The following is a 26804-nucleotide window of genomic DNA, read 5'->3' as shown; positions in this document are numbered from 1 at the left end:
GTTTGTGCAAAACCAGCAAACTGATGGTGCCCTTGAACCCTTAGGCAGGAATACTTTGGGTACGGCCAGTTGCATGAACTCTGATATTCTTGTGGCAGAAAGGATGTGCAGAGAGCTTCTGGATGGATCCAAGGTTGAATTTACTTGAGGTCTATAGTGGAAAAATCCGTAGTTGTATTTCTTTTACTCGTGCTACTGCCACACTTGCAACACTTCTGACACGTCTGTCACCAAATATCGGGGGTGGGGCGTTTAACCACACCAAGCAATTCTTCACTACACCAACTGGATCCTTAACTGTGACTCAGTTCTAACACTGTCTACTTGGAGATAGTGTCAGATCCCACAGGTTAAGGGCTCAGTCCCATAAGACTGCTTCCACCCCACTTCAGATGTCAATCACACGCAGCAGGTGCCCAAGTTACCTACAACTTGTCTGATTTGGCTACAAACCGGAGATTCCCACAACCTCTTCTTTGGGTTCAACTAGTTTTGCTAAATGGCTCACAGAACTCAGGGAAACACTTGTGTTTATCAGTTTATTAAAGTATATGATAAAGGATACAGATGAACAGCTAAATGACAAAAATAGGGCGAGATGTGGGAGGATCCCAAGCACAGGAGCTTCTGTCCCTGTGCTGTGGTGTGTTACTCTCCCCATACCTGAATGTGTTCACCGATGTAGAAGCTCTCCAAAATTCCTACTATTGGGATTTTATGGAGACTTCCTTACATAGGCATGATTGATTAGTAACTCCAGTTCTAGCCCCTCTCCCTTCTCTGGAAGATGGGGAGTGGGCTGAAAATTCCAAGCTTCTAATCATGGCTGGATCTGTTGACCAACCCCCATCCAGGAGCCCACCCAGAATCACATCAATAGAGTAAGAGATGCTCCACACACTCTTATGTAGAAATTTACAAGGGTTTCGGAAGCTCTGTGCCAGAAACTAGGGGCAGAGACCAATATGTCTATTTTCTACAATTTCGCAAGGTCAAACAGTCAACCTCAAAAGGATACATCCTAAATGATTTGTTTTTTGTTTTTTGTTTTTTTTTGCAGTACGCGGGCCTCTCACTGCTGTGGCCTCTCCCGTTGCGGAGCACAGGCTCCGGACGCACAGGCTCAGCGACCATGGCTCACGGGCCCAGCTGCTCCGCGGCATGTGGGATCTTCCCGGAATGGGGCATGAACCCGTGTCCCCTGCATCAGCAGGCGGACTCTCAACCACTGCGCCACCAGGGAGGCCCTATTTTTCTAATATTCTATAAATGACAAAATTATGGATACAAAAAGATCTGTGATGCCAAGGGTTAGTGTCGGGGAAAGGATGTGACTATGAGGATGTAGCATGAGGGAGTTTGTGTTGACAAAGCATTCTAAATTTTTACTGGGGTGTTGGTTACAGGAACCTACATATGTGATGAAGTTTCTTAAGGAGATATATAAAAACCAAACAAAAACTACTACATGTTAAAACTGGTGCAATCGAAATAAACCCTGTAGTTAACAGCACTGTAACAATTTCACTTTCCTCTATTTGACCTTATATAACCACACAGTAAACTGTGTTGTTATTATAAGATTTTACCTTTGGGAGTAGTGGGCTGAAGGGCATTTAGGAAATCTCTGGAATATTTGTTTTTGTGATTCTAAACTTACTTCAAAATTAAAAGTTATAAAAACATCACATTTATATTAATTTTATAAACCCCCTGATGGTACTTACAAACTTGGTTAAACACATCCAGATCTGTTGTTATACTTAAGAAACGAGTACATTTTTCATTTTGAAGTACTTCAAATATTCTGAAATAACACAAACTTGGAACCAAAGAAATGCAAAAGTTAAATAATGAAAATTCAATCCATGTTGAGAGTAACTGCCACTATGTAAAATTTATAAGATCAATGACAAGGAAACTAGAAATATGGCTGAAGGTATCCTTCAGTTGCTTGTGAGGTGTAGTATCCCTTAAGACTTGTAACAGAACGCTCTCATTCATCATTTCCCCAAGGCTTCTTTCCTTCATTAAGTTGTCTGATATTTTGTTAACGTCCACCATATAGAATGGGTTTCTGCACGGATTTCCTGGCAAATGATAAAGCAATATTTACTGCTGCAAACCCTGCTATATTCATTGCCACAGGAAAGTATTTCTCTAGTGATAACTGACATCTGTTGAGGTATTACTTCTGGGCAAAGGCTTTTCCACAATTATACTTCTACCAATTAGAAACATTCATTCATTCATGTTCTATGATGATCACATATGATAGGGTTTATTTCCACTGAAGGCTTTCCTAGTCTTTCACACTCATAGGCTTTATCTCAGTATATACTTTTTAGACATAGAATGTCCTAAAATATTTTCACCAAGGCTGATTGTATCCGAATAGTTTTGTAAATTTTTTCATCAATATAAAATATGAGGTACTTGATCACTAAAGGTAATACCACATTCTTTGCATTGTGATTCTTCTCTGCATACTATTATCTTGAGGGTCTACAACCGGCAACAGGCTTCCCCAAAGTGACTACCTGTGAATTCTCTTATGTTTATCAAGGATTGACAAGTGGGCAAAAGCTTTCTCACACTCACTGCATCCATAGGGCTTCTCTTCTGTATGTTTTCTTTGGTGAACACTGAGCCCTGACTTTGTGGTGAAGGTTTTCCCACATTCACTGCATTCATATGGCTTCTCTCCTGTGTGAATTCTCTGATGGGTAATGAGATCATTTTTGTACAAAGAGAATTTTCCACATTCAGTACATGCAAAGAAGTCTTTCCTGAGTGAAATCTCTCATGTCGTATGAGGCATGTCTTCTTCCTAAAGGCTTTACCACACTCGTTGCATTTGTACGGTTTCTCTCCAGTGTGAGTTTGCTGATGTGTACCAAGAGTACTCTTCACGGTGAAGCCCTTGCCACATTCACTGCATATATATGGTTTCTCTCCAGTATGAGTTCGCAGATGTGCAACGAGCTTCCTTTTCGCGGATAAGCCTTTGCCACATTCATTGCATACATAGGGTTTCTCTCCTGTGTGAGTTCGCTGATGTACAATGAGATTGCCCTTCTGAATGAAGCCTTTTCCACAATCACTGCATACATAGGGTTTCTCTCCTGTGTGTGTTCGCTGATGTCCAATCAGCCGGGCCTTGGCTGGAAAGCCTTTTCCGCATTCACTGCACACGTAGGGTTTCTCTCCGGTATGAGTTCGCTCATGTACAATCAGTTGGCTCTTCACAGTGAAGCCTTTCCCACAGTCACTGCATATAAATGGCTTCTCTGCAATATGAGTTCGCTGATGTACAACGAGATCACCCTTCATGGTGAAGCCTTTTCCACATACACTACATACATAGGGTTTCTCTCCTGTATGAGTTCGCTGATGTCTGATGAGAGGGTTCTTCAAGGTGAAGCCTTTTCCACAATCATTGCATGTATAGGGTTTCTCTCCAGTATGAGTTCGCTGATGCGGAATAAGACTCTTCTTCAAGGTGAAACTTTTCCCACATTCACTGCATACAAAGGGTTTCTCACCAGTATGAGTTCGACAGTGTGCAATAAGACGCCTCTTCTCGATGAATCCTTTTCCACATTCACTGCATATATAAGGTTTCTCTCCTGTATGAGTTTTCTGATGTGTAGTGAGACTGAACTTTGTAGAGAAGGCTTTTCCACACAGACTGCATCCATGGGGCTTCTCCCCTGTATGAGTTCGCTGATGATAAATGAGCAGACACTTTGTGGTGAATGCTTTCCCACATTCACTACATGTGTAAGGTTTCTCTCCTATATGACTTTTCTGATGTTTATTGAACTGCGATTTCTTGAAGAAGGTTTTATTGCATTCAGTGCACTCATAATGTTTCAGTCCTGTATGAGTTCTCTGATGTTCAGTGAGCCTGGATTTTCTGGAGAAGGCTTTCCCACACAGACTGCATCCATGAGGTTTTTCTCTAGTATGAACTCTCTGATGATCAAAGAGCTGAGACATCTTGAAGAAGGCTTTCCCACACTCACTGCATACATGGGCTTTCTCTATGTTGTGAGTTCTCTGTTGCTTAGTAGACAGGGAGTTATTGCTGATGGGTTTTGCACTTACAGGAAATTTAATTTCAGTAAAAGATTGCTCATGGTTAGCATGGAGAAGGGATTTCCCATCTCCATTAAACTCAGCAGAGTTCTTTAAGTTACAGCTTCTCTTCTGGTTTTCAAAACTTATATTTGATTTTAAAGGTTTTTCAGTTAAGTCAAACATATCACAATTTTGCTTTAACAGGAAATGACTTTCGCTCTGATTAACAATATTTGCAAATGTATTATGTTCGCAGCATTGTTCCACAGTATTTTGAATGCTGTGATTTGGCAAGTGATGCTGCAGAAGGTCATCAACTTTCCTGATTTCTAGGAAAGAAGAGAACAAGGAATCATTCCGCAATCTCTCATAATCTTAATTTGGAAGAAAACTGTTTCAAAAATTGCCTTCATGTGAAGTAACTATTTAGTGACAATTCTATGTGTGGTATAAAAAGAAATATATTTGGTCTTCCTCCACAGAGCTCCTAAAGCCTTGTAATTTCCTAAGTGTTTAGGATGCTAATGAGGTGACTTAGCATAGGGTTCCTACATAACCTCAGGATGGGACTGACCACCAGAAAGACTAAGTGATTAGAAGGTTGGAACTTTCAGCTCCACCCACTGGCCTCTGAGAAAGGAGAGAGGGCCTAGATATTAAAGCTCTATAAGAACTCTTAAAAAAATTTGCTCAACCTTTGGATGGGTGAACACATCCATGTGCCAGGAGGGTGGTGCACCCCAGTTCTGGGGAAAGAAGCTCCCGCATTCAGGAATCCTTCAGACCTTGCCTTCTTGTACCTCTTTATTTCGGACCTTGTACCTCTTCACTTGGTTATAAACATAAGTAAATGTTTCTCAGTTCTCAGAGCCACCCTTGGAAATTAACTGAACCCAAGAAGCAGGTCATGGGAACCTCCAACTTACAGCCAGTTGGTCAGAAGCACAGGTAACAATCTGGACTTGCAATTGACATCTGACATTGGGACAACCATGTGGGACTGAACCCTTAACTTGTAGAATCTGACACTATTTCCACATCGATAGTATCAGAAATGAGTCAAAATTTAGGACACCCAGGTTTAATTCTATGTACAGACCACTGAAGCAAAGGAATAAAGAAGGCAATTGCAGTCTGTGAATCATGGTTAAAGGAGCAATGAATATGTAAGAGGTGGAGGAAATCAGGATATGTTCAAAGAAAAGACAAGGTTCACTGATGGACTTAATGGGAGAAGCATGGAAGAGGTTAAGACTCAAGGATTATTCCAAGAATTATGTGGTTTCAGCCACTGGGTAGGTGGACTGCCTCTTAATAATGTGAGGAATATTACTGAAGTCCAGAATGAGAGGAAAATCTAGCACGCATTGTGAAACAAAGTTTTAGATGACTATTACAGGGACTTCCTTGGGGGTGCAGTGGTTAAGAATCCACCTGCCAATGCAGGGAACATGGGTTCAAGTCCTGGTCTGGGAAGATCCGAATGCCACAGAGCAACTAAGCCCATGTGCCACAACCACTGAAGCGTGTGCCCATAGCCTCTGCTCCACAATGAAAGGGGCCTGTGCACTGCAGCGAAGAGTGGACCCCGCTTTCTGCAACTACAGAAAGCCCACACGCAGCAACGAAGACCCAACACAGCCAAAAATAAATTAATTAATTAAAAAAAAAGATGACTATTACATACCCAAGTACTATATAAACATGAACAGGTTGAATATATAAATCTTTAAAAAGGTTTTATCTGAAAATAGCAATGTGGATATCATCAATATACATTATTCAAAGATAGAGAACTGGATGAGACTGTGTTTAGAAACATGTAGAATAAAGGTGAAGGCACAGGGCCAAGGCTTTAGCCATTCCAACATGTAGAGTTTGGAATCCAATTAAGCCCACCTAAGAGAACCAAACATTGAGTATTGTGATCACGGGTCCCCTGAAGATCCAGGTATATAGAACAAAATACAATGATGAGTAAGATGTGGATCCTCAGCATCTGATTTCAAGGTAAGTGTGACAGACTACTGAAAGACTGGTTATCATAGTCTAACATCTTGCCATCCTTCTTCATTCTGTAGACCACCATTCACCTAACTCTACCAAAGCACTAATTTGAATATTTTAGAATTTCTCTTATTGAAGTGTAGCTGATTTAAAATATTGTATTAGTTTCTGGTGTACAGCAAAGTCATTCATTTATACATACATAAATATATATATTTATATTCTTATCCATTATGGTTTACTACAGGATACTGAATATAATTCCCTGTGCTGTATTGTTTATTCAATTCTACATAAAATAGTTTGCACCTGCTAATCCCAACTAACCTCAAATTTAGGAGAAAACTTCTGTATTGTTTATTCAATTCTACATAAAATAGTTTGCATCTGCTAATCCCAACTAACCTCAAATTTAGAAGAAAGCTTCTGTAACCAAGATTCCAACTAATAGTCTAGCTGGAACATACCCTATGGTCCTATGTAAAAAGGGAACGTTGGTATGCAGTTACTCCATCCCTGCATCTTGCAAAGAAATGAGTGGCCATGACTGATGACTGGAAGATAACCTCTGAGTCCCTGATATGCTGCCTAATAAGAGTATCTTTTTAGACATGAGGTCTGAAGCCATAACATACAGTTTATACTAACAATGTGATTTGTGGTAGATGCCCGTTTTTTGTATGCCTGAGGCTTTGGACAACACTAACATTCTGATTCTGGGGTCTAGAGACAGCAGGCTTGGGTGAGCTTCCCTGGTTGGCAACACTTCACACGTATTGTCAAACATTCAAACATCATTGCTGGGAAAATTCAGCACTGTTCACATGACTCCACTGGTAGAGGACAACCGGGAACCTTGTGTGCAGCCTCTCCTGGAGTCTTTCCCATGCACATTTGATCTTTGATGACTTTAATCTGTATCATTTTATTGTCACACACTGTAACCAAGAGTATAAAAGTACATCCCCCTCCCAAATAATGGCTACCTTCTATAAAGTAGGCAAAGTGATCCACTTTAAAAATTGTATAATGCCACTCTTCTACTCAAAGTCCTGTTTTCTCAAATTATTCAGAAAAGAATCAAGGTCTTGAATGCCCTTGATAGGCAGTTTGTTACCTATGTACCAAAACCCGCAGCTACTACCCTGTTACCCTTAACTCTAGTCATTTTCCCTCTTGTTCACTCCCTTCTACCCATATAAGTTTCCCCAAAGTTCCTCAAACACATTCCAGATTCAGGTCTTTCAAATTCCCACAGTCTCACATTTGGAAAACTCCTCACCCAGGAAGATTACTCATATCCCTCATCTGTGTGCTCAAAGGCACCTTATCAGATTGCCACTCCCATTCCTAAAAGGGCAGTTCCAAGCCCCAACACCCACCCTTCCATTAGCTGCTTTAATTTTCCTTACAGCAATTTTTACACTAAGACATGTTAGTTACGCATTTGTTTATTATTCATTATAGAGTATTTCAATTTAGAACATACTGTGTGTGAAGGGACAAGATATATATATTTTTCCTGTTTCGTATTGCTATTAGCTTCAAAACTATTATGCTATTAGGCTCTCGAAATGCAATTTTAAAGGAGTAAAGCTAGCACATCAATTGCAGAAGGCAATCATATGTATGGAACATATTAAGAATACTTAGGGGACTTCCCTGGTGGTCCAGTGGTAAAGAATACACCTTCCAATACCGGGGATGCGGGTTCAATCCATGGTCGGGGAACTAAGATCCCACATGCAACTAAGCCCACGCACCACAACTACTGAGCTCAAGCGCCACAACTAGAGAGCACGCGTGCCACAAACTACAGAGCCCACATGCTCTGGAGCCCACGTGCCACAACCAGAGAAGAGAAAACCCGCACGCCACAACTAGAGAGAAGCCATGTGCCGCAATGAAAGATCCACATGCCTTAAGGAAAATCCTGCATGTCGCAGCTACGAACCAACGCAGCCAAAAAAAAAAAAAAAAAAAAAGGAGAGGACAAAAACTCTTTACTCTTTATAATCAAGATGATATCATATCACGGGATCATTGAAAGAGAAAGTGTAATCACATATGGCAGGAAACAGGGTTAACTGGGACTAAGTGTCATCTAAGAATATGACAACTATGTCATCTAAGAATGTGTCAACTAAGAATATGACAAGAAATTAATCAATTTTATTTCTACATTCTAGCAATGAATAATCTAAAAATGCAATCAAGAAACAATTCCGTTTACTATAATATATAAAAGAATACCAATTTATTTAGGAATAAATTTAAGAAAGGAAATACAAAACTTATATTCTGAAAGTTAAAAAAAACATTGTGGAAGACATTAAAGGCCTAATTAGATTTAAAAAGATTCAATGATCACGGAACAGAATGCTAAATATGGTTAAGATGGAATGACTCCCCAAATTGACATACAGTTCAATATAATCCCTATCAAAATCCCAGGCAAATTTTTTTTTCTGCAGAATTTCACAAGCTGATTCGAAAATTTAGATGGAAATTCAAAGGCTCCACAATACTCAAAATAGGCTTGAAAAAGTTGGAGGATTTACATTTTCCAATTTCAAAGCTTACTGCAAAGCTATAATAATAAAGGCTACTAGAAGGATATATACATATAAAATACTCCAAAACTGATGGTGGTGATGGTTGCACAACTATGTGAATATAATAAAACACCACTGAATTATATAACTTAAGTGGATAAATTGTTTGATATTATATGAATTAAATCTAAATAAAACTGTTAAAAAATATAAAGTGAGAACAGAAGCTTTAGGAAAATAAATACAATGATAACATCTAAGAACTACAGGAGAATCTGAATTAGCAAAACTATGAAGGAAGTTATTTGAAGCAGACAGAAGTTATGACCTAGTTCTAACATGTAGCATGGTAAAAACATCTTTTCTAGCATCCAAGGTGGGGTTGGATGTTATGGTGGGAAATCATTATTTCCTAGCTGGGCAGGAAGAAGGTACAGTAGTAAGAAGAGTGATAAATTCAAAGTTCGCTCTTTCCAGAGAGGCCTGGAAAGTGGAATTTCACAGCAAGACAAGTGGTAACACAGAGATCCTGTGATGGTGAATGAAGAAGAGGGAGATTTGAAAATCCTAGGAAGAGGAAAACTATTTAAAGAAAAACAAGATGCATATGAAATAAACAGGGATCAGATCTCAAAAGAGAACAAAGTGATATATTTTCCTCTTAACTTCTACAAGGAAAAAGAGTTTTTACACTGGAAGAGAGGTACGTGGTAGGGCTGCTTATGTTTCCTCAGACACTATCACAGCTCTGACGCCTTCTTTCCTGACCAGAGTACGACTTCCGTGGCTGCCCACCTTGCTGGGTCTCACCCACTCACCTGAACAGATTCGACTGTGGCAGTCATCTTCTACTGGCCATCGTCCTCGTTCCAACCTGGAGACAACATCTGGTTTGCTGGCTTGATACCCTGTTCATGAAAAATGATAGAAGACTTAGACATACCGAACTGGGCTGGGATACGGCAGGAAGGGATAATGGTACATGGAGGGAATAAACAGGTTTCACATCTGTAACCTCAAGGCTTTTCTCTCAGGAGAGGGGCTATATTATACCCTCTAGTCTGGGGCAAGAGAAGGATCTGAGACTCGACCATTGCAGAGGAATGCAGTTAGTCTGAAGAGTTAAGAGGCTGAGAATGGAACGGCCACTGACGGGCACCCTCTGAGGCACCCAGGGGAGCCGTCCTCACCCACGGACAGCAGGTTGCTATAGTTCTCCAGCATCACATCCCAGCACAGGTCCTTCTGATCAGGGTCCAGGAGCTGCCACTCCTCCCATGTGAACTTCATAGCCACGTCGTCATGTCAGGGATTCCTGTCATAACATGGTCTTATTTAGCGAAGTGATGTCCTTTGGGTAATATGGAAAAATGTAAAGGAAATTATTCTGCTCACTTTTGTCATATGGGAAATTAGTGGTTTTTTTTCCTTCACACGGTGTGATAGAGTAAGAATGCTAGTAAGATATTACGTTACTGTGCAGTCTTCCATTCATTCAACTAAAGTTGAAAATTCAAAGAAGTTTCGGTAATGTACCGTTAATTCCTCTAGCTGATGTAAAAACATGTGCAATCTCTATATATGTGAGCATTTGTAAAGGAAAAACCCAGTTTCGTTTCCTTCCTGTGCAGTGAAAAACCCAGTTCTTCTCCACTGTGTGCTTCCTCCCTGCGAGTCTCCTTTATTACCCACACAGAACATTTCGTTTCTGACCCTTCTGGTCACCAAATGTGTGGAGACTTTTTCCCCAGAACAAGCAATTCTCTGCCCTACCAGCTGGGTATCCTATAATTTAAATCAATTCTGACACTATCTACCCAGAGATAGCGTCAGATCCCACAGGTTATGGGCTCAGTTCCGTAAGACTTCGCGACCCCCACTTCAGACACCAATCACAAATCCAGGTTGTCACCTGTGCTTCTGACCAGGCAGCTATAGATCAGAGGTTCCAATAACCCCCTCCTCGGGTTCAATTCACTTGCTAGAGGGGCTCACAGAACTCTGGAGAACTTATGTTTACCACTTTATTAAAGGCTATGATAAAGGATACGGGTGAATATCTAGATGGAAGAGATGTGTAGGGAAGGATATGTGGGAAGGGATGCCATGCTTCCACACCATCTTAGGGCACGTCCACATGTTCACCAACCCAGAAGTCCTCTGAACATCACAGTTTGGGGATTTCATGGAGTCTTCATCATGTAAGCATGATCAATCATTAACTCCATTTTCAACCCTTCTCCCTTCTCAAGAGAACAGGGGGTGGGGATAAAAAGGACAAGCTTCTCACCATGGCTTGGTCATTCTGGTGACCAGCCCTCATCCAGTAGCCCACTCAGAGTCACCTTGCTAGAACACAGTTACTCCTGTCACCCAGGAAATGACAAGAGTTTCAGGAGCCCTGTGTCAGGAACAGAGGTCAAAGGCCAATATTAAAACCAGAGATGTTCCTAGCGTTCTAATCACCTAGGGAATCACAAGGGTTTTAGGAGCTCTGTGCTAGAAACAGGGGGCAGAGACCAATACATATTTTCTATTACCTCATAGCATCTATTTACTAATACTGAACTCTATGATTCTTATAAGTGTATGAATAATACAGATTCCTAAATTCACCATTAGCAGTTGAGCCAATACCAAAACCAGTAATGAAGAGATTCCAGATGCCAGAATCACAATACATGCTAATTTCAGTAGTTAATATATTAAATGAAACAAAAGAAACTGTATAAAACATGTATAGAGCACAATAGGTTATTAGATGATCAAATCTGTAAAGAAATTATTCTTTAAAGAATATATATGGACACATATGGACACAGACTGATGCCTGTGTGTAGATTAGGCAGGATTAATATCATATTAGATAAAATGAAGAAACAGCTGTAGGAAACATGTTTTTACATTTATGAGAAGGACAGTTAGGGACTGCAGTTAACCTCACTCACCACATCACCTCTATGGAGAACCATCAAAATCCTATGTGAACTTGAGACCCAGGTGAACTTGAGACCCATGTGCCATGAAACGTTAACATCCCTTGAGGAACTGTTCTGCTTTTGTAATAGGGAAGAACAAATCTGACTCCATATCAGACCTGTTCCTTTTACTTTAACCTCACTTTAACCGTCGTGCTCTGTTGCCTGTACTTAGTCATGCTGGCTCTGTACATTTTGTAAAAGAATGCTGCCTATAGCTTGAAATATACAAGAACATCCGTGACCTGACCTGAACAGAGAATAACATTTGTCTTGTTCAAGGTTTACAAAAACATGGTGACCTGACCATGACCTGACTTACATGACAGCTGCAAGAACAAAGAATCCAACACCACCAAGAAGTGTGCAATAACTACCCAGGTCCCTCCCTCACCTTGCCTTTAAAAGGCTTTGCTGAAAGCCTTCAAGGAGTCCCAGACTTTTTAAGGCATGAGCCATCTGACTCCTGGCACGGTCAGGCAGTAAACCCTTCTCTGCTCCCAACTCCGACGTTTCAGTATTTGACCTCACTGTGCTTCAGGCACACGGTCTTGCATTCAGTATCAACCTTACCAACAATCTTCATCCATTTTTTCCTCTCCCAGCCTGTATTTACGTAATGTCAAATCTCATTTGCCCTCTACATGCAGCATATCCAGAACCTCACCAACACTGAACCCTCCACACATGCTGCAGTCAACCATTCTCCCTGTCACCATGTTTTTTGCAATAGCCTCCTACAAGGCTTTCTTGTTTGTCGCCCTGCTCGCTACTGTCTGCTTTCTACACAGAAGCCAAAAGGATTCCTTGAAAAATGTAAATTATTTCATGTCATTCCAGTACTCAAGAACTCCTCGTGTTTTTTTTTAATTAATCAATTAATTAATTTATTTTGGGGTGCGTTGGGTCTTTGTTGCTGCGTGCAGGCTTCCTCTAGTTGCGGCGAGCAGGGGCTATTCTTCCTTGTGGTGCACGGGCTTCTCATTGCGGTGGCTTCTCTTGTTGTTGAGCATGGACTCTAGGCACGTGGGCTTCTGTAGTTGTGGCTTGCGGGCTCTAGAACGCAGGCTCAGTAGTTGTGGTGCACGGGTTTATTTGCTCCATGGCATGTGGGATCTTCCTGGACCAGGGCTCGAACCTGTGTCCCCTGCATTGGCAGGTGGATTCTTAACCACTGTACCGCCAGGGAAGTCCTCTCCTCGTGTTTTCTCATCTTATTAGGGAGTAAAATCACGCTTCCTTGTAATGGAATACGTGACCAATCTTCCCCCCACCCCCACCCCGCCCCCACTGCTACTGCCTCTTTGGCCTTATACCCATCACTTTCCAGAAAGCACACTCTGCTCTGTCCACACAGGCTCCTTAATGTTTCTCAAACTCATTCGTGGCTCAGCCTTTTAAACCCGCTAGCCTCTCTACTTGGAAAACTCCTAACCCGGCAGCCTACTAACTTCCCACATTTCTTGGCTCAGAGGCACCTTATCTGAGAGGTGTTCCCAGCCTAAGGAGGAGCCCCAGCACCTACTCGTCTGTTATACTGACTAAAGTTTTGTTTCTTTAAGTTTTACAGAAATATAGTTGATATACAATGTTGTGCTAATTTCTTCTGTATAGCAAAGCGATTCAGGTGTACATATATATTCTTATTCATGTTCTTTCGCATTATGGTTTATCACAGATATTGAATATAGTTCTCTGTGCTACACAGTAGGACCCTGTTGTTTACCCATTTCACATGTAATAGGTTACATATGCTAACCCCAATCTCCCATTCCATCCCTCCCCCACCACTCCTCCCCCTTGGCAACCACAAGTCTGTTCTCTATGTCTGTGAGTCTGTTTCTGCTTTATGGATATGCTGATTTGTGTCGTATTTTAGATTTCACCTGTAAGTGATATAATATGGTATTTGCCTTTCTCTTTGACTTACTTTGCTTAGTATGATAATCTCTAGGTCCATCCACTTTGCTGCAAATAGCATTATTTCATTCTTTCTTTGTGGCTGAGTAGTATTCCACTGTGTATATGTACCACATCTTGTTTATTCATTCATCTCTCAATGGACATTTAGGTTGTTTCCATGTCCTAGCTATTGTGAACAGTGCTGCTATGAACATAGGAGTGCATGTATCTTTTTGAATTATAGTTTTGTCTGGATATATGCCCAGGAGTGGGATTGCTGTATCATATGGTGACTCTGTTTTTAGTTTTTTGAGGAAACTCCATACTGTTTTCCATAGTGGCTGCACCAATTTACACTCCCACCAATGGCGTAGAAGGGTTCCCTTTTCTCCACACCTCCTCCAGCATTTGTTATTTGTAGACATTTTTTCTTTTTTTTTTTGGCCACCCCACAAGCTTGTGAGATCTTAGTTCCCCGACCAGGGATTGAACCCGGGGCCTTGGCAGTGAGAGCATGGGGTCCTAATCACTGGACCACCAGGGAACTCCCTGTAGACTTTTTCATCATGGCCATTCTGACTGGTGTGAGGTGGTACCTAACTGTAGTTTTGATTTGCATTTCTCTAATAATTTATGTTACTTAATCTTTATCACAGCACTTTTCACCCATTAGATATATTATTTGCTTATTTTTATTCTTTTTTATCTCACACCACCAGCCCCCAAAACACTTGATTAATTTCTTGACTCCTTTCTCTTAGACTAAAAACTTGTGACCTATATGTATACTGTTTTTCACTGGTCTTACCTTCCAGCATACAACAGGCTATCAAAAAAATGTAGAGGAATGAATCAAAATATCAATCACATATATGGAACACATTAGGGAGAATTTAAGAAAGAGGGTGGAAATATATCTCTTTGTGAGCATGATGATGTCAATATCATGGAGTTCATGGACAGAAGAAGAACTTTAATTGCCAAGTAGTTTGATTAGCTGGGATAAATGTCATCAGAATACAATGGAAAGAAAAATGAAAATTTTAGGGAAATGAAGACAGTAAGGTCTATAATCAACGAGAAGAAAGTTCAAAACTAATAAATACACAAAGGAATTAATTTGAAATAAGGAAGAGTTATGATCAGGTTGAGACCGGAACTGAGAACGTAGGATGTTAAGATAACGTCTCTAGTTAAAAATTCATCATGAACAGCAGACACATTTACACAAGACAGTTCTGCAGATGGGGAACATATGAGGTAATGCCTGAATGGCCAGGATGGAGGCTGCATAAGAGTAAGGGAGAACGTAAACTTATAGTGGTTTTCTGGGAGGGAAGATGATCCTGGGTCCTGGCAGTTATTCAGAACCCAGGAGAGCTGCCATAAACGTGAGTAAGTTATATAGGTCTCTGTGGTGGAGCACACTGGGGAGGGATGAATTTGGGAGTCTCCCCCAGTGACCCTAAGGAGCTTAGCTTATGACAATGAAGAAAACTTTGAAGGTTAGAAGATCATTGGAGAAAATGGAAAACAAAACCTTTGGAGAACCTCAGAGTGGGGACAAGGCACAGTGAAGACCAGTTTACTTTTGGGGCCGGCAGCCAACATGGGGTGAATGTGACAAAGGAAATCAACATTACCAGTGGGACAGAAAGGTGCAGCAGCTAGAACACAGTGAGGAATTCAAAGTTTTCTCTTTGGAGAGAGGCCTTGGAAGGTGGAGTTTCATAGAAAAGGAGGTGGAAGTGTATGAAGAAGAAGGAAAAGATATGAGAATCCAGGGAAAAGAAAACTATGTAAACAAAAATCAAGATGGGGGTAAAATAAAGAAGAAACAGATCCCGGAAAAGACAAGAGTCTTCCCTAAGAAGGGATATATTTTTCTCTAAACTCCTACAAAGAAAAAGAGGTCTGACATCGGGAGAGAGATGCACGGAGGCACTGCTCACCCAGCGTCCAACCCCCTCACAGCTGTGACTCTTCTCTGACCAACTACAGTGTGATTTCCACGCCTGTCACCTTGCTGGTCTCTCACTCACCTGAATGGGTTTGACAGTGGATTTCATCTTCCATCATCCATGGTTCTTCGTGATCCAAATTAGAGAGTACGTCTGGCTTTCTGGCTTGATAACCTATTCACCAGAAATGATAGAATATTTAGACCCAGTGAATTGGGCTTGGGGTCTGTGAAGACAGAATACTACAGCTGAGGACAAAACAATTTCACGACCTACAGAGAAAATGCTGTGCTCTCAGGAGAAGGGAGAATACCCATTTCTCATGGACCAGAGAGGGGACTGAAAATCTACCGCTTCAGAGCATCATAGACACTCCAGAGCTTTCAGAAGCCGAGAAAGGAAACACCACTGACTGGGGACCCTCTGAAGGGCACAGGGGAGCCGTCCTCACCCACAGACAGCAGGTTGCTATAGTTCTCCAGCATCACCTCTTGGTACAGGTCCTTCTGAGGAGGGGTCAGGAGCTGCCACTCCTCCCACGTGAAGTCCACAGTCACATCGTCAAACGTCAGGGTTTCCTATAGTAACAGTGGTGTTTAATGAAGTGATGTCCTTTTGATGATATGGAAGAAATGTTAAAAGTTTTTCTTCTCATTTCTACTTTATAGGCTGGATCTATATATCTAGGGGGTTGTTTTTATTGTTGTTGTTTATTGATTGATTGATTGATTGGCTGCGTTGGGTCTTCACTGCTGTGCACGGGCTTCCTCTAGTTGCGGCGAGCAGGGGTTATTCTTCATTGCGGTGTGCGGGCTTCTCATTGCGGTGGCCTATCCTGTTGCAGAGCATGGGCTCCAGGCACACGGGTCTCACAGTTGTGGCACGCGGGCTCAGTAGCTGTGGTGCACGGGCTTAGCTGCTCCACGGCATGTGGGATCTTCCCAGACCAGGGAACGAACCCGTGTCCCCTGCATTGGCAGGCGGATTGTTAACCACTGCGCCACCAGGGAAGCCCCGGGTTGTTTGTTTTTAACGCACAGGGAACAAGCAAAAGCCTAATAAAATACAAGGATCCAACTAAATATAATTGTGCAGTCAGTCATCCATCCATTTATCATTAGACGTTCTATAACGTATAAAAGTTAAACCTTCTTGTTAACCTAGAAACACCACATTCATATATATATATACATATACATATACATATATATATATGTATGTATATATATATATATGACTAACACATAAGTCAATGAAATTGGGATGACTAAATCTTTATAGCCAGTTAATCAGAATCTTCTGGGAAGTGACTCAAGAAGCCAGAATTATAAGAAACTAAATGTTTAATAAGCATGTTTAAAGTGTATGAAGAAGAAACTTATTTTTTGATATGTGTACTTTGTTATGATTTCAGCCTTTAAATATATCCTTAAGTCAGCTGTGTAATGAACAAAAATAAAAGCAATATAAGAAAAAAGGTAGATTAAGAATCCAGATTTGAACATGGAAACCAAGAGTCAGTCACATTGCAAAGCCTGAGGAAACAGTTCCCATAGAACTGCCCTCCCTTCAGACACTGGCTGCAATTTCTAGGGTCCCCTGGATCACCCTCACTTCAGAAGCAGGCTACAAAGACACCCAGGGTCCCCAAGACACCCTTACATGCAATAATTACCTAGAATGACTCAGACAACTAACAAACCCATTCGGGAACAAAGAAAAGAATAAAACGAACCAAAAGTCACCTGGGCCTGGATCATTTTTTTCCGTCCTCTAAAAACAGCTGGCAGTAAGGAGGCTCTGTCGCTGTGTCTTCTGGATCTGCTCTAAATTTCTGTTCTGATACCTGTCTTCAATCAAGCATGTCCCCAGTAATGCTGATACCAAATCCTGTAACTTCTTCCTCCTTCTACTGATTCTTTTGCTCCTGGGAAGTCAGGACCTGTGGGTTGAGGAGAAAATTCAAGCTGAGGGTACATTTCCTCTGGGCCCAGATGCTAACGCTGCTCCTGGGCGCTCACCTTAGCCCAATGCCCACAGCATTGCCGAGTGTCCCATTTTTACCCCAGACGACTTTATTCCTCTGGCCAAAAAGGCTAAGATTCTGACTGTGGTGAGGGTATTCCTTTATTCCGTGAAGTTGAAGTGGGGTGACTGTCAAAGGAGTTGAAGGAGACTTCCCTGGTGGAGCAGTGGTTAAGAATCCACCTGCCAATGCAAGGGACGTGGCTTCGAGCCCTGGTCCAGGAAGATCCCACATGCCACAGAGCAACTAAGCCCGTGCACCACAACTACTGATCCTGCGCTCTAGAGCCTGCAAGCCACAACTACTGAGCCCACGTGCCACAACTACTGAAGCCTGCGTGCCTAGACCCCGTACTCCACAACAAGGGAAGCCACCGCAATGAGAAGCCCACGCACCGCAACGAAGAGTAGCCTCCGCTCGCTGCAACTAGAGAATGCCCGCGTGCAGCAATGAACACCCAATACAGCCAAAGTAAATAAATTAATTTAAAAAAATAGTCTAAGATTAAAAAAAAAAAAAAAAGGAGGTGAGAGAAACGAGATCCATCCCCGCAGCAGGCCTCAGCAGCAGGAGACTCTCAGGCAGCTCAATTATACAAAAGGGACCGTATGGGAGGAGAGGCGCTGGGCACTGCTTTCCTTTAAACCGTGTGCGCTCAGGACCCTCCTCAAGCGTTTTTATACACCCTGTGAGTACACACACTTCAGTTTGAAAACCAATATACTGGGCGAACCAGAAGCACTGTCTTATAAACAATAACGATAATATCTTAGGTTTTAAATACATTTTTTAAAGCACACAATATTGTAAATAAATTGGAAAGTGGTAAATTGAGTTGAGATGCTCTAAGACGCCTGTAATGTTAGAGAAGAGTGTAAAAGTACTAACATAAGAATTTGACAAAGAAAGCTTCCATACTGTATGTAATCTCTAGTGTCATGATGAAAACTAACAATTATCTTAAAGTATATAATTTCCATCCTAACAGAAGGGGGAAACAGAATAAGAAGAAATTCGTTCAAAACATGGCAAAAAAGAGAATAAGGAATAGAGAACAAGTGGGGCAAATACCGTGCACTTATATGACTGTTTTAAAACAAAACACTAAGAATTATATTAAGTATATTAAATCAACTATACTCCAATAAAACAAATTTTTTAAATGAATTATATTCAGTATAAACAGAACAAAGATTCCAGTTAATTACATCAAATACAAATGCCTCGAAACTGTCAGACTGGATTAAAATTTAAAACCCAGGACTTCACCGGCAGTCCAGTGGTTAAGACTCCACACTTCCAATACAGGGGGCCTGGGTTTGATCCCTGGTCAGGGAACTAAGATCCCACATGCTGTCCAGTGTGGCCAAAACAATAATAATAATAAAAAAATAAAATAAAACCCAAGAACATGCTACTCTAGGTGACATGCCTGAAACATAGTGATATGGACAGCTGGAGAATAAAAGGTTAGAAAAAGATAAACCATGGAAAGAGTAACCACAGATAATCTATATTCTCTGAAAAAATGCACCAGAAAGCCCAAAAAATTACTACAGAGAAGAGAAACAAAGCTTACTAGTAAGAGGTTCAACTCACCACATTTTAAGAAATTTGCCATTTCTAGGTACCTAACAATATAGCCTTGAAACATATACAGCAAGGGAATTCCCTGGGAGTCCAGTGGTTAGGACTCCAGGCTTCCACTGCAGGGGGCACAGGATAAATCCCTGGTGGGGAAACTAAGTTTCCTGCACGCCATTAGGTGGCAGACAAAAAATTTTTTTTCTAATTAAAAAAAAAGGAATGAATTATAAACATTAGAAACTGGACAGAAAATTAAGGTTATATTCAGACAATATCATCCTTGACATGGAAAGAGAGATTCAAAGAATTATAATACTTATTTAAAATTTTTCACTCAGAAACCCCCAAGCAGATTTTCACATATATTGCTGGCTAGAACTGCACCACGTACCTAAGCTCATTTCGTACTAATTCAATCACTAGCAACGGGAGCTGGAACCACCAGGATTAACTAAGACCAACCAGTATTGGGATATGGGTCACCCTGTCAGAAGGATGGATAACTAAACAAAACGGCGGTTCTGTTAGCAAAGAAGAAAGTGGGAACGCATGTCAGACAAAAAAGCAAGTGTCCACTGCCGCTGGTGAGAGCAAGCCTCGACAAACATTTTCTGCAAAGGTGAGACAGGCTGGGACCTGGAACACTTTGCTGCAGTGCTTGCATCTGGACACACCTCTCCTCCAGCAACAAAATACAAAGAAACTATAAGGGACTAAAAATAACTGTGTATGCACAGAGGAGTCAAATTCTGGACAACAAGATACAAAGAAATCAAGAAACCCAACCGCCACTTCTGAAGAACCAAGAGCAAAAGCAGGGGATCCGGAGCAAAAGCAGGTACTGCCATGCCCCTTGCACACAACACCACCTAAAGCATGGGCAAACCATCTAAGCCGTCCCTCCGGCCCAACCCCCGGACATACACCTACCCTCACCACATATAAGGAACAAGATGTCCCCCCCCAACCCCACCTCAGAGAGCGAACAAGCAAGGGAACCTCTTACTTGTTCTCGCTCCCCCCTGCTGCAGTAGGGACCACAATAAAGCCTGGCCTGAATTTCTTATCTGGCCTTTGATCAACTTCTATGGACCAAGGAGGCCAAGAGCCCTGGTCTGTAACAAAGGGATAGATACTATACATTTCTGCTTTGAGGGTTCAGATCTGTCACAAGGACTCAATTCTGCCTTTGCAGTGCGAAAACAGCGATACACGATACACAACACATAGAGGAGGCTGGGTTAGTCCCTCGGTCTGCAGATAAAAGCCTAAAGAGCAGAAGGTTTAGAACTACACTACCGTCCCGGGCTGCACCACCTTCCTTCCCAGCCTACTAGGTTGGAATCTCGACGCAGCCACCAGCCAGGCCTCCTAGGGGACCAAAGCCTCAGCCCTCACAAGACTCTCTGTACCACAGACACTGACTACACACTTCCTTATTAATCCGAAGCCTGGGCCAGATACCCTCATATGATGACCATCCAGCCAGGCCCCAACATCTCTGAGCGCCATATTAATTCCCGTAATCTGAATCTCTTACCATCGTAAATACCACCTGCATCCTTTAGAAATAGAGTGAGCCGCAAAGACCCCCATATCAGGCCGGTCCAGTCACGACCGTTGATCTCTACAGATTTTTGGGGGGGGGGGGGGGCGCCGCGTGGCTTGCGGGATCTTAGTTCCCTGACCAGGGAGTGAACCCGGGCCACTACAGTGAAAGCGCCGAATCCGCCAGGGAATTCCCTCTACAGATTCTTAATCGTTCTAACGAACAGCTCCCAAAGTACCCCAACGACAGGTACGCGCGTCACAAACGCTCCTGGTTCCTCTCAAATACCTCCACATCAGCACTTCCCACCAGACCCTCAATAATTCCGTTAAGTCCACACTACACCATTCCACCCTGTGGACGACACGTCCACAGGGACAAACCTCCTATGGGACAAAACCACAAAACTTCAAGGACCAAATGCACACACTGACCCGATTTTCTCCAGTCCACAAGCAGAACCTAAAACGTAACACTTCCACGAACCGCTTCTACTTCTGCCCCTGTCGCCCAGATTTTTCGTCGGTCTACGGCGGCCGAAGACGGTCTGAAGCATTTGAAGAAACGCGGACTGGATTTCTGGTATTACCTTGAAAGGCAATATGTCCGCGCCCAGCTCTCCGCGGCCCCACGGGGCGGCCATGTTGGCACACCTGACGTACAGAAGGCCAAGGGGCGGGTTTGGGGCCAGGAGCCCTGGATGGTCCGGGAGGTGAGAAGCCACTGAAATTATTTCATTACCTGTCACTTCAATTCTTCAGAAAATTAGCAGATTTTCAGAGACTCGAGGTTTGCGAGGCAAATATGGAGCTACCTAAACGGCGTTCGACGGACTGGGGAGACGAGTAACATCGCCGAGGCCTTTATTAAAAAAGGAGGGGGGCGGGTTTCGAAAAGGACCAAGGGTTCAGGTGTCGGTATAGCAGCAGAGAACGAACTCCTGGAATGAGAAACGGCAGTACATCCGGTAATCGGACATCCCCCCAAAAACTTCGGAGGAACATTTCTCGCAGGAAGCGGCTTTTAAGGACCGAATAAGATTTCGAGAAACTGGCACAGTGTGAAACAGGCCATCACGTTCAAGAGGAAAAGAGCGGCAGGGATGAAGCCTAAATTTTGATTGGGATTGGAGCCTCGGGGAAAGGCCACTTTAAAAATGAGGCCAGTAAAGGTCTGGAACCAATGAGAAAGGCACAACCAGAATGGAGTCCAAAAGTATTAAGGTCAATATCTATTTGGTCAAGACACTAAGATAATTCCATGGGGTTAGTTGTTTCAGCAAATTATGCTGGAAAAATTGTATACCTATTTGCAAAAACATAAATTAAGACCCATAACTCTAACCATATACAAAATTAACTCGAAATAGATCACAGACCTAAATTTAAGAGGTAGAAGAAGTATGAAACTTAGAGAAGCGAAGAGGAACCTAAGTTAGCCAAAGAGTTCTGTGACAAGACAAAGTATGAGCCATAAAAGGAAAAATAATAAATTGGACTTTATTAAAATTAAAAACTTTTGTATTTCTAAGCACAGCTTTAATAAAGTATTGAGTAGAGCCAGAGACTGGGAGAAAATATTGACACATTTAACATCTATTGATAAAGACTTGTATTCAGAATATATCAAGAGTTCTCAAAACTTAATGACAAAACAACTATCCAGTTACTTCTTGTGGGTTATGAAATTTTCTAAATATTGCATCGTGGTGATAGTGGCACAACTCTATGAACTTGCTAAATGTCACTGAGTTGTACGCTTACTACTGGTAAATGTTATATGTAAATTATGACCATAAAGCTGTTAAAATGAATTTCTGTTGTGTACAAAATTTATAGCATATGGATTTTTTTAAAGACATCAAATATAATTGCAAAATTATAAACTATCTAGGATTAAAAGTAAATGGAGATGTCTGGGACTTATAAGAAAAACAGTACAACAAATCTTGGAGTGAGAATTTCAATAATGAGAGGATCATAATAAAAAGTGAACATAGTTGAATATGTTATGTTTTTCAAGCATACCCCACTTCAATGCATACCTTTTATATGTGACTCAAGTTACCATTCTACTAGTTCACCCATGATATTATTACAGCCACTTAATATTAATTATATAGAGATATACAAAACATTTTATAATATGGAAATGTTTATGAGAATGTAAGTGATAAAATTAGATTACGTATTTTTTTTTTTTACAGACTTACCGAGATATAACTGACATAGATTATACCTATTTTAAATAAATTTTTATTTTGGGGAAATTTTAGATTTACACGAAAGTGACAAAGTACTACAAAGAGTGCACATATACCTTCATTTGACTTCCTCTCATGCGAATATTTTATGTAACCATGGTACATTTATCAAACTTAGAAATTAACATTGGTATGACACTCAACTAAATTACAGATTCTATTTGGATTTCACAAATTTTTCCACTACTGTCCTTTTTCTGTCTTAGGATTCAACCCAGGGAAGAATGCTGCCTTTAGACATCATGTTTCCTTGAATTGCTCTGTTCCATGACCATTCCTCAGTCTTTTTTTCATGTCTTCAATTATTTTGAGGAGTACTGATCAGGTATGTTGTATATTGACCTTCTTTTAGGTTGGTCTGTTTTCCTCATTAAACAGGGATTTATGCATTTTGGAAAAGACACCACATGTTTATGGGTATAGAATATCAAAATGACAACACTGATCTACTGGCAAAGGTATTATTTGCCAGGTTTCTCCACTGAAAATAGCAAAACAACTTCTGACCAAAAAGAACCATTATACAGGGCTCACACCAAGAGATTTCAAGACTCATAAACCTTTAGTATTATTGGTGAAAGGACACATAGATCAATGGAACAGAGCAAAGATCCCAGAAAAAGACCCACATGAGCCAAGTATACTCAAGCGTTTGATAGATATACAAAGGTTATTCAATGGAGAAATACAGACTTTTTCAGCAGATGCTGCTGGAACATTTGGAAGTCCACAGGCAAAAAACAAAAACAAAGAGAAAAAAAATCTCAAAAGACTCTCCTTATAGACAGGTGCAAAAATCCTCTTTTGCAACCCAGAACTTATTGTTTAGTATGAGTTTTGGTACAGGGAAGAAGGGACATGATACCTAAAACAGATTCAAGTGATGGGGGTGTATTGATAAACATAAAGATTGCTTCCAGGACTATAGAGCTGATAATTTCCCTTATATATTAAGTTTTTAAATTATCAGCTATATCGAGTTCATACTCTAATGTTGACATGAAACAAAGATGGCTTCTTTTTTTAGGCTTTTATCTTGAGAACACAGTGTCAGGATTTTAAAAAGGTATTGGCATATCCCAATGATCTGTACTGTTCTAGGGTGTGATAGCTTAGGAGTGAATATGATTTGAACTTAATACATTTTTAGAGGGTGTCAAACTCTGAAGCGGGCAGATCTATCTCCTGACTCTAAACATGGTCCTAAAGTAAACTGCTTGAGGAAATTGGATCCCAAAGATTACAGGTGGAGAATTTTGAAGTGTGTCTGTATTCTACTGGAGATCAAAGAAGCTCAACTAAAAGAATTGTGTGGATTGAGCAAAACTTCTTTTTTGAAAGGGCTATCTCATCTTGAAGATTATGACTTTGGAGGAACTAAGGTGATTGGCAGTGGAAAGAATCAGAACATGTGAAATTCCTTAAAAATTTATTGACTTAAATAATTTTGCCTATGTTACACATAATAAAAAAAAAACCTTTACACTTTGTTCAGAAAAAAAAAAAAAAAAAAAAGAATCTCAACACATTCATCCTATAAGTCCTATACTTGGTAAAGGACTTGTATCCAGAACATAGAAAGAATTCTGAAAAGTCAACAAGAAACTCCTATTTCAAAAATAGGCAAACCTTGAACAGACACTTGATCAAAGATAACAGATGGCAAACAAGCATATGAAAAGATGGCCTGCATCATTTGTTGTTAGGGAGATGCAAATTAAAACAGCAATGTGAATAATGCTAATAATTTTTAAAAAGCAGCAGTGTGATACAAATACCCAGGTATTAGACTTGCTGAAATCCAAAAACTGAAAATATGAAATGCTGGTGATAATGTGGAGTAACAGGAATTTCGATTATTTGCCAGAGACAATGCAGAAGAAATACAGCCATGTTAGACGATAGGCAGATTCTTGAATGTATGTTCGTACAGATGATCCCAAGTTTTAGAAAGGTAGCCTGAAAAAAAGTTTTTTTAATGAGATGGCTCTCACTGAGGAGTAGAACTCAGGAAAATTGTTGTTCTTACTTGTGTCAAAGAAATCTGAAAGGAAATATCCAAGACTAAACTTTGCAGTAAGATGAACAGAAATCCTGTCTTTATTCCTATACACACCACTTGACCACGGTGAATTATTCTGATTTTTGTGCAGGCAATGATAAGAGTGTATGTAGGAGACAAATTTTTTTTTTTTTTTTTGCCGTACGCGGGCCTCTCACCGTTGTGGCCTCTCCCGTTGCGGAGCACAGGCTCCGGACGCGCAGGCTCAGCGGTCATGGCTCACGGGCCCAGCGGCTCCGCGGCATGCGGGATCTTCCCGGACCGATGCACGAACCCGTGTCCCCTGCATCGGCAGGCGGACTCTCAACCACTGCCCTGCCAGGGAAGTCCGAGACAAATTTTTAATAAGAACTTTGAGAAAGGACTTGGACTGGACAACCTGAAAAGAAATGTTTCCAGCATCCAAAGGTCAAGTCTCTAAACACCACCAGCCTGGGACTATGGGTCTCAAAACTTCCAGACTTCTGTGCTCTCAAACACAGACAAACTCTGCACTCCCTACATAACACTGACCTCAAATTCAATCTGAAATTTACCACAGACATTCTTGCCCATTGACACTCCTCCCCCAATTCCAGGCTTCTCCAGATCATAAGCTGGACGTTAAATTGCTAACCTAGGGGAGAAGCAGTGCTCATTGGTTTCACACTTCCATCCAGTTTTCAATTACCGAGTCTTGCAGACCTAACATATAGACCCTAAACCCTGACCAACAAGACCTTCGATCATTAATCTCTACAGGTTAAGCCTCAATCAAAGGCCCATCACTAACGCCCAGATTCCTCAGTGACTGAAGCCAAATAAAACCCCAAATGCCGTCACTGACACACATTCCCTCTTCACTGACCCCACAGGCCCCTCACTGGGGATCCTTGCCCAGAATCAGGCTCAGCAGATATTGAGTCTCTGAAGACTCCTCCAGTAGTTGCCAAAGGCTGAACCTGGTCCAAAACCATTTCTGATTTTGATGCGCTCTCCCCGCAATGCCTCCTTGGCTGTTGCTAGGGGCACTGAGGGCTCTTGTTCAGTTCCAGAAGACTTGCACAGGTTCTATGAGGACACACAGCACTGTGACCTCCTAGAGGTTCTGGCGCTTCCAACAGGAGTGGCCATAAAAGCTGCTAAGACTGCTGGGTGAAAAGACATGGAAATGTCTTCTGGGCACCCCAGTGCCTTCCTCTCTTTGCAAGAGATAGTCTCAGTCACAGAGCTAATTTAAGTTTTCAGAGGCCAGCACAAATCCAAGGCCAACGTGGTGTGAGATGCATTCCAGTCATCACTTTGGGCAAAAGTGACAAGATGATGGTGACCTTGTGCAGTTAGGCAGGAACACCTTGGGTACTACCAGTTTGCCTGGAGTCTTATTACGGACAGAGCCCAAACTTGCTCTGCTTGCCGCAGGTCAGGCCAATAAATCGGAAGATGACCTGTTGAGGCAAGGAGTAACGACTTTAATCGGAAAGCCAGCCGACCGAGATGGCAGACTAGTGTCTCAAAAAAACCATCTTCCCTCAGTATGAATGTGGGCTCCGCTTACACAGAGGAAGGGAAGGAGAAGGGACCCACTGCGATGCCAGTCAATGGCTGAGTGGGACGGCTACCAGTCATGCACTAACAGCTACGCACCTGCCCCGCCTCTATTACAGTCTGATATTCTGTGGCAGAGAAGATGCCCAGAGTTTCTAGTTGGATCTAAGGTTGAATTTACTTGAAGTCTGTATTGGGAAAAGCTACAGTCAGACTTCCTCCTGTCTTTCTCCTTTACTCTCACCCTGTTGCCACACACACACTTTCAACACTTCTGGTCAAATGTGACCAGTGTTTCAGCACT

General features: G+C 41.6%; 1 protein-coding gene and 1 non-coding gene across 2 annotated transcripts; one reads left to right on the top strand and one right to left on the bottom strand.

Moving 5' to 3' along the window:
• Positions 1 to 520: 520 nt before the first annotated feature.
• LOC101328711 (uncharacterized) lies at positions 521 to 21496 on the bottom strand. The gene is given in 8 exon segments (XM_073796686.1): positions 521 to 2781; positions 2784 to 4412; positions 9464 to 9553; positions 15568 to 15660; positions 15938 to 16064; positions 17232 to 17428; positions 17508 to 17694; positions 21083 to 21496. Coding segments are annotated over 6 exon segments (2199 nt in total). The 5' UTR covers positions 17247 to 17428; positions 17508 to 17694; positions 21083 to 21496; the 3' UTR covers positions 521 to 2536.
• A 2129-nt stretch (positions 21497 to 23625) lies between these two features.
• LOC117309293 (small nucleolar RNA SNORA40) lies at positions 23626 to 23772 on the top strand. Its single transcript, XR_004523581.1, has one exon. It is a non-coding gene; the product is annotated as a small nucleolar RNA SNORA40 (small nucleolar RNA).
• The last annotated feature ends 3032 nt before the right edge of the window (positions 23773 to 26804 follow it).

The sequence above is a fragment of the Tursiops truncatus genome, chromosome 19 (genome assembly GCF_011762595.2).
Source record: "Tursiops truncatus isolate mTurTru1 chromosome 19, mTurTru1.mat.Y, whole genome shotgun sequence".
Classification (NCBI taxonomy): Eukaryota; Metazoa; Chordata; class Mammalia; order Artiodactyla; family Delphinidae; genus Tursiops; species Tursiops truncatus.
This window is presented reverse-complemented; position numbering and strand designations above follow the sequence as displayed.